We start from the raw sequence: 8,216 nt of genomic DNA on the forward strand, positions 1-8,216 counted from the left end.
GGCTCTGTGTTCACCCCAGTCAAGTTCCTTGAACTCATCAGTTCTGCACTAAACTCATCAAACCATGTCTTTATAATCCTTGCTTTGTGTACTGAGACACAGTCATCTTGGAATAGAAAATGGGCTTCCCAAAACTGTTTCCACAAAGTTGGAAGCAGAACATTGTCCAAGATGTCTTTGTATGCTGAATCATTAAGATTGCCCTTCACTGGATATAAGGGGCCTGATTGAAACATTGATAATTATAAGGGGCAGGGGTGGCTCGGTGGTCAAGGTGTTGGATTGCTGATGAGAAGGTCCCAGGTTCAAGCCCTGATGTCGCCGGGTTGCAACTGTTGGTTGGACCCTTGAACAAGGTCCTCCACCCCCAAGTGCTAAGATCAGCTGGCAATCCGACACTGTAAATAACTGCAACAGAAATGAGACATATACAGTATATCTGTCACCCAATGTGCCGGGCGGCATGTAGACAGACACACCACCACTACCACGTGTAAACACAAGAACTCCGTTCATCACTAGTAATTAACTGACTGATCTGGTCTTTAGAAATTAAATCGACTTGCAGGAGAATCACTGCGTGAATCAACTCTATCTCTAGACATTCTATTTTTTTACGAGTTTATTACTCGTCCTTCTGCAAGCTGTCTAACTGGATTGTCTGAAGGCCTGAGGGAAAATTATCTCGCAAACTAAAAATGACATTACACAGCATATGGATATTTCTTGAATGACTGGTTTGTTGGTTTGTATGCATTTAATTATAATTATAAATCCGATAAATATCTGATTGGGAATTTCATATCAATATTTGGACAATTATTTCGTTAATTTCACATATATTTTGTTATGCTTTCATTACAACTTCAATTCAGTTTAAAGATTTAAAAGATATTTTTATACGGTATGTCATACAGATATAGTCTTCTGTGTCTACAAACACAATCACAAACAACAAACCATCATACTTTAGCTCATCACTACAGTATGACATCACTATGATAAACTAAGGTCAAATCATGCAACATAATTTAATGATGCAAAAAAACAGGTGTTATCATATGTGTTATCAATGTTATTGGTTAAAGCATAATACTGTAAACTAAACTGAGGCGGCACAGGGGCGTAGTGGTTTAGTGATTAACGCTGTTGACTTGCACCTCCAGGTTCTGGGTTCCAGTCCTACCTCGGGTTTGTTCTCCAGTTTCCTCCCACAGTCCAAAAACATGCAGATTAAGTTAACTGGCAGTCCCAAATTTCATGTAGTGTGTGTGTGTGTGTGCCCTGTGATGAATGTACCCCACCTTGTGCCCTAAGTCTACTGGGATAGGCTCCAGGCCCCTTCAACCCTGTACACAGAATAAAGCAGTATAGAACATAAATGAATAATAAACTAAACTGGAATTTAGCTTAAAAGGAGTGTTATTACAAATTTAAATCATATATAATAACAGTATCATGTTCATACTCAGGTATTTGTAATATTTTACTCTTGATGGTGAGTAATGATAGTAAAAACAATCATAATGAAGTTGTTTCATTTCACCTTCATGGTCTCTGTAATGGATTTAGACACAATCTGGCAACCTGAGCATATCCTATATTCTGAGCTGTATTGTCCCAGAAGAGGCCATCTGCCTGTGCCTTTGTTTAACAGGGTGTGAATTCAAACATAAAGATTTCTTCCTAAAAATTCCCTCTAATGACATGATCAAGCTTTATTGTCTGTTCAGATTAAATACACACGTCTAATCCCCCGCATGTTGGAGCAGTACACACGTTCAGACAGTTGATGTGTGTGACAGGGTGTGAGGCATAAAATACAAATGTATATGTGATGCTGGAATAATTCAGGGTTATAATAATCATCCAGGAAAAATGGAATGATTAAAGAAAAAAGATATACTGTAAATGTAATAAAAACCTGCTGTGTGCTAGTGGGTGTGGTGGAACAGGGTAATGAGCATGCCAGATTGCCATCATGCTGAGTTAAGAAAGACTGAGTGTGTGTGTGTGTAATGTATAAAAGAAAAAATTTGGAATGGGATGTACTCTTATTATTGGACTCAATTGAGAATCCGAATAAAAAAAATTTTTTATGTTGATATTGTTTTCTAGTGTCTTCTTATAACCCAATTACATACTGGGTAATTCTCAAATTTGAATCATGTGCAATTTGACTTATGATGTGTACGATGTGTATGAAACCTAGATAAAGGCTTGGACTCGGATAGTGTTGGAATCAACAATGACTGTAACCCTACTGTATGTCTACCTACATATATAGCTATATATACCGCTCACCCATAACATTATGATTATTGAAGTTGCTCTGATCCAGTCCTACAGTTACAATACTTTGTTACAACGGCACATGGATGTGGGTGGGCTATATTAGGCAGCAAGCGAACCTTCTTTCATGAAGTTGATGAGAGTTAGAGGACAGGGTCAGAGCTTCAGTCCAAAGCTGTGGCTCTTGTAGGATGCTGCTGGTCTGCAGTGGTCAGGACATCCCAAAAGTGATCCAAGGAAGGAAAAGTGGTGAACTGGCTACAGGGTCATGGACATGGGGTGTAAAGGCTGGCTTGGCTAAAAGGTTAAGGTTGGTTCTGATAGAAATGTGTCAGAACACACAGTGTATTAGGGTTTTAGTAGCAAAAGGGGGACCTACCCAATATTAGGTGGGTGGTCATAATGTTATGGCTGATCAGTGTTTTTTTCTATTATTGTGTGAATGTCCAGAGAGAGAGAGAGAGAGAGAGATGCACACAGACAGACACAGGGAGAGAGAGAGAGAAACAGTGGGCAGTAAATGAAGTATTAACGAGTGCAGGTCAGTGAGTGATGGAAGCTGGCAGGCTGTGATTTTCCTGCATGAAAGGCTGTAATTTGTGTGATGATGCCGAGCTGAGTCGAGCCTGACAGACACGGAGGACAGAAAGAGCAATTCTGTCACAGCTGCGTACAACCTGACTGCCGCTGATCAACGGTTTTAGGGTTTAAAGCTACAGCACATTAAAAACATATTTACCTTCTTGAGTTGTGGGCCTATGAATATCCCTGCTTTATTCTTGATCAAATGCCTTGACAAACTGTTTCATCAAGCCCAATTTTATGTGCAATGGTGGAAACAACGCTTTTTGTGGATCTACCAATGGCTCCTATTTGATATATATTGTTTCTGCCCACATCAAACGCAGTTCACTCTGGCCAGTCTCGCCTGTGGTCGTCTCCCCCGCAGTGTCCCTACTGTCCCATAGGCAAATAAATCATGGATATTTGGTGAGGCCGTGTTGGAGACCCATTAGGAATGCCACCATTTTGAAGTCCCCGCTCACCTCCCAGCAGTTGTGCCTGTACTTCAAAGCATCTAACAAGATTTTAACACTGCGGTTTTCCTGTTGAAGCTGTACCGAGTGAGCCGGTACAGCATGATTGATTGATTAATTGATTGATAGATAGATAGACTTTATTGATCCCATGAGGGAAATTATTCTTACAGCAGGTTACACAAACAGCAATAAGGGGAGGCTGACCCTGAATACAGGATAAAGCGGTATAGACGATGAGTGAGAAAGAGTAAAAAAATAAATATTAAATATTATTTATATAAAATAAAATTGCTGTTGAGGTCACAAAAGCGATGTTTAAGCAGCACGAACAGTTTTTTTTTACTTTTCTTTGACGATACAATTAGGAAATAACACTTCCAGACCAAAGGCAAGAAAAAGTCAAAATTTTGTTACATTGTATTATTATTGAGTGGAGAAAAGATGCATTTTATAATGAGGTTCAAAATTACTTGTATTTGTCGTGTCAGTCCTGTAAACATAACTCTCAGTGATTCACTGTTTTCATCTCAGACATAAGCGTCATCATATTTGTTTGCAACCTCTAATGATTTACTTATAAATGTCATAAGTGATAGTTAATACGTGCCAATAATTATGTAGTTAATGATACAAAATGATTAACTTCTAGACTGTTTTCTGATTTCACTTTTTGGACAAGACAACTACACACACTCTACGCACTCCAAACTACTGAAACCTGACTCGTATTTATTGTTTATTAATCAGTTCTTTGACTGCCCGCAGCCAATCAGATTTAAATTTCACACTGAAAACTCCTTTAAAACAATATTATTATAATGGAGCTACTGTGGGTGAATCCTGTCCTCAGCAGTTGACTGTAGCGTCACCGGAGACTCTGAGCCAGTCTGTTCAGCTCCTGAGAAAGAGCCGTGACTGTATCCATAATCCTCTGTCTGTCTCTGTCCTGCAGTCGGCCTCCGCAGCGCTGTGCGAACTTATCTGGGTGCCACAGAGCCTGCTGGCGCCGCAGAAACTTCCGGAAAACACCCGTGTCAGATCGGTCCACGCCATGCAGGATGACGGCGATCATCTCCTCTACAGAGCCGCGGGGCGCGGGCCAGGGAATGTCTTCGTATCCCAGGACGCCGCTGGACGAGGGCTTGAGGAAGACGTCATCACAGCGCTCCTCATAGCGCCTCTTCCTCCCCTGCTGGGTCTCGTCTTTTTTACGAGAAGCGCGTTCCAGGTACTCCCTGTGCTCCTTCTCCAGCCGGGCATGCAGCTCTCTACGCTGCCTCTCCTGCTCCTCTTGGTTTTTTTCCTTGTTTTTTCGACTCCGCTTACTGTCTGCTTGCGCTCTAGCATGCTGCTTGGCTACGTACTCCCTCCTGATTCGCTCGGCCCAGTCCGCGAAGTCTCCTTCATCTTCATCATCTCTCAGGAAATCTGGAAAACATAAGAGTGTGGATTTTTTTTTTCACTTAAAGGGGAACTACTATGCGAAAATTAGTTTTTAGTCTCTTTAAGACATTTAGATGAGTCTCCAGTGTAAGAGAGTATAAACAAGCCAAAAAAAAAATCCCAGCTTTTTGTCGCTCTTACCATCATCGTATTGCCCAAATGTTTCGAAAAACTCGTCTTGGCATTCCCCCAGCAGCTTCTCCCTCCACTCCTTCTCAGGATCAGACGGCTGAGGAGCGTCTGCTCCGGCACTCCACTTCTGTACGGAACCACACGCATACACGGACATGTAGGACTTCACTCATTTCCTTTTCATGTAATAATTATTTTAGGAAATATATTGAAGACTGAAACTTGTAAAACCCTATGCAGAGTATATACAGATGGATGGACAGACAGAAAGATGGGTGTACATTTTTCACTACAGTAACTAAACTGCTCGACCACCTAAAGTATGGTCACAGCATCATTAAAGTACACGTTAGCACTGAAGAGTAAAAAAAAAGGTTTTAAAAAATTAAATAACAATTTACAAAGACCTGATAAGATGAATAATAGGGATGCACCGATACAATGGCAAACAAGACCAAAGATGAGTGAACCTGATCTGTGCGCTATGATCAGATTGTACCATACCTTTTTAAAGCTTAGTCCCTCAAGCAGGTCGTGAGGAGTGACTCCGGCGTTGTTGGGTACGCTCAGCGCAGCAGGACAGTGTTTACGCAAAGGAACCACCAGGTCATTATAGTCTGGAACAGAGTGACAACAAAAACCCTACCATAAACTACATAGTTAGAGATTCTGCACTAGAGATACAGTCCTGTGCAAAAGTCACTCCCTGTGTTATAGCGTCAGTTCAAAAAAATTAAGTAATTAGTTAGTACCTTCATACAAAAACAAAACAAAACTAGGTTTAAAGCAGCTAATTTGAAACAGTTATTTCAGTTAAAGGTGTCATGTAACATGAAACGGGTGTGACGAAGTAGCAAAGGGTTGGCGCACTAGTTAGTTCATAAATTACTGTTTACTGCATTCTTTTTATATATATATATAAATGTTTTTAAGACATCCTTGCTCTAAAGCAGTCATATGCATGTGCCCAAGACTTTTTTGCTAAGAAATCATGTTACACAATGTTCCTCCTTTTTACTTACCTTTGGTTATTTTTGTTTAATATTAAATTTAGTTTGATTAAGTGTGACAAATATGCAAAAAATTTAAATCAAAGCAATAAATAGTTGAAAGTGTATGATCCAACTATGATGTCACTGAACGTGATGTCACTAAATGTGATGTCCTGCAGAAAGTTATTAACCACTTTTTCGGCATAAATTTAAGGCATCGCCACAACTCACCCATTAGGAATATCAAAAATCCCTCTACAATTTTGCATCAATGTCTTTGGATCACGGCGGCCGGGTTTGGTGGTGATCGTATAAATCCCCTAGGAGGAGTATATCAAATTCCTCCAGGTCTTTTTTGGCAAATGACACAAAATAACCGGCCTCCTGTTGAGTTAAGCTCATGACATGCAATGTGAAAGTTGTTCAGCTCAATGAGCTCTAAATATGTACTGGGCTTCGCTTGAATACGTGCAAGTGTGTAAGAGCTATGCCACAAAATCTCGTGAGGGTCCCCGAGCCATGCAGGCACCCCAATGGCAGCAGTTTTCAACCTGACTGCCAATTTTCATGAGTTTTTTTTTTTTTTGTTGAGTTTTTTTTTGTTTGTTGTAAAGTTGAGGCGGGGATTATTCTTAGGAAAACAATAAAGCCCACCACTTCACACACTATGACATCATCACACACACTATGACATCATCACACACACACTATGATGACACAGAGTTGATGTCAAAGTGCTTGGGCCCTAATCATCAGAAAGGGGCAAATAGTTTTTCATAGCACTGTGAGGTTCTCAGGCGGCCTTTTTTGTTTCCCGTATAATCTTTGTTCCCTCTTCTTCTTGGTGTTTAGCGGCAGTTGGTATTTACAGAACTATGTTACACTACCGCCACCCTGTGGTCATGATCTCCCTTTCAGTTTAAATTTTCTTTTCCGCTCTGATATGCAAACGACAGTTACGTCACTTGTTTATTATTATTTTTTCGAGCACATTCTTGGGCGCCCCTTAAGCGTCATCAGCTCACCTGTTAGGCCGTGACTCAGCGCTCTCCTGACGGCCAGGTGTAACGGCGTGTTCCCGCTGCGGTCCTTCTGAAGTGGATCAGCTCCGTGCTTTAACAGCAGCCTGAGCAGCGCGTCGTCTCCGTGAGAACACACCAGATGCAGCACAGATCTCCGCCTCTTCCCCCGCGTAAAGTTCACCTCCACATCTTTGTGTTTCCGCAAATACGACTTAAGCTTCAGCAGACTTCCCTCCTCAACATAACGCCAGACCTTCTTCTGCTTCCGGGACGCCATCATTCATTTAACACCAACTATTTAAATTAATTATAGCTGATAAATCTGTACAGTGGAAAGCGAATTCTCTTACATACATAATAAATAAACACAAAGATTTAAAATGGTGTATTTGCTTCATATGGCATGAAATTAAAATACTTTACGAAAATCCATACACTTACCTAACCGTTACCAAATACGCTGCCATTTTAGCACGGACATGTTTAAACGTTGCACGTATGTCCGGTGTTACGCTCTAAAATGCCCCCCCCCATTAATCTCTATCAAATATTATATTAGGACATAAATGCATTGGTTTATTATTATCAAATATATTATTACTATCATAATTAACCCTAGGCACGTGACAGCCGTCGAGATCATTAATACAAATTCTCATATAATATTTATTTTATGACACATTTATTTTGCAGGGGTTTGTCATGTAATACAAAACTAACACTTTTATTTATTATAAATTACACTAAATAAATATTGTTTATGATAAAAAAATTACACGAAACGATTTTCATTATAAAATAAGCAATATAAAAAATATACATGTTGTTTTTCCCCATACAACGTTATTTTTTATATTGCTTATTTTATAATCGAATTCGTTTGGTGTAATTTGTAAACCATAACGCTATAAACTTATGTTCTAATATAATATTTTAAAGAGATTATTTATGGGGGCAATCTTTGGCAGGGGCATTTTAGAGCATAACACCCGGTACGGCTGCAAAATAGTTCCCCGCGTCTTTCGATCTCATATGTTTGTTCCGACATCCGACGGTTCCCGCTGTAATTTTTTCTTTTGTCGGTAGAGGTCAGGCTTTATTGATATTATTTCCAGACAACAACACGCACACACTCAAGAGATAAAAGACACCTATTGTTTTCTACTCACTCATGTATGTACCTCTTTATCCTGTGTAAAGGCTCGCGGGGAGCCTGGAGGGCACGAGGTGGGGTACATTCTGCCAATCCATCACAGGGCATACACACACACACACACACACACACACACACACAC

The 8,216-nt window shown here is 40.2% G+C and overlaps 1 protein-coding gene across 2 annotated transcripts; it reads right to left on the reverse strand.

Moving 5' to 3' along the window:
* Positions 1 to 3,451: 3,451 nt before the first annotated feature.
* On the reverse strand, positions 3,452 to 7,428 carry nfkbil1 (nuclear factor of kappa light polypeptide gene enhancer in B-cells inhibitor-like 1). Of its 2 annotated transcripts, XM_053475838.1 has the most exons (5): positions 7,363 to 7,428; positions 6,925 to 7,215; positions 5,412 to 5,524; positions 4,917 to 5,034; positions 3,452 to 4,760 (listed from the first exon to the last, which is right to left on the reverse strand). In XM_053475838.1, exons 2-5 carry the CDS (start codon positions 7,199 to 7,201, stop codon positions 4,198 to 4,200), a joined length of 1,071 nt encoding a protein of 356 aa, XP_053331813.1. In that variant the 5' UTR covers positions 7,202 to 7,215; positions 7,363 to 7,428; the 3' UTR covers positions 3,452 to 4,197. The 2 variants fall into 2 exon arrangements, with proteins under 2 accessions (XP_053331813.1, XP_053331812.1); XM_053475837.1 differs by lacking the exon at positions 7,363 to 7,428 and having other exon boundaries at positions 6,925 to 7,339.
* Positions 7,429 to 8,216: the final 788 nt, after the last annotated feature.

This window comes from Clarias gariepinus, chromosome 17 (genome assembly GCF_024256425.1).
Source record: "Clarias gariepinus isolate MV-2021 ecotype Netherlands chromosome 17, CGAR_prim_01v2, whole genome shotgun sequence".
In the NCBI taxonomy this organism is placed as follows: domain Eukaryota; kingdom Metazoa; phylum Chordata; class Actinopteri; order Siluriformes; family Clariidae; genus Clarias; species Clarias gariepinus.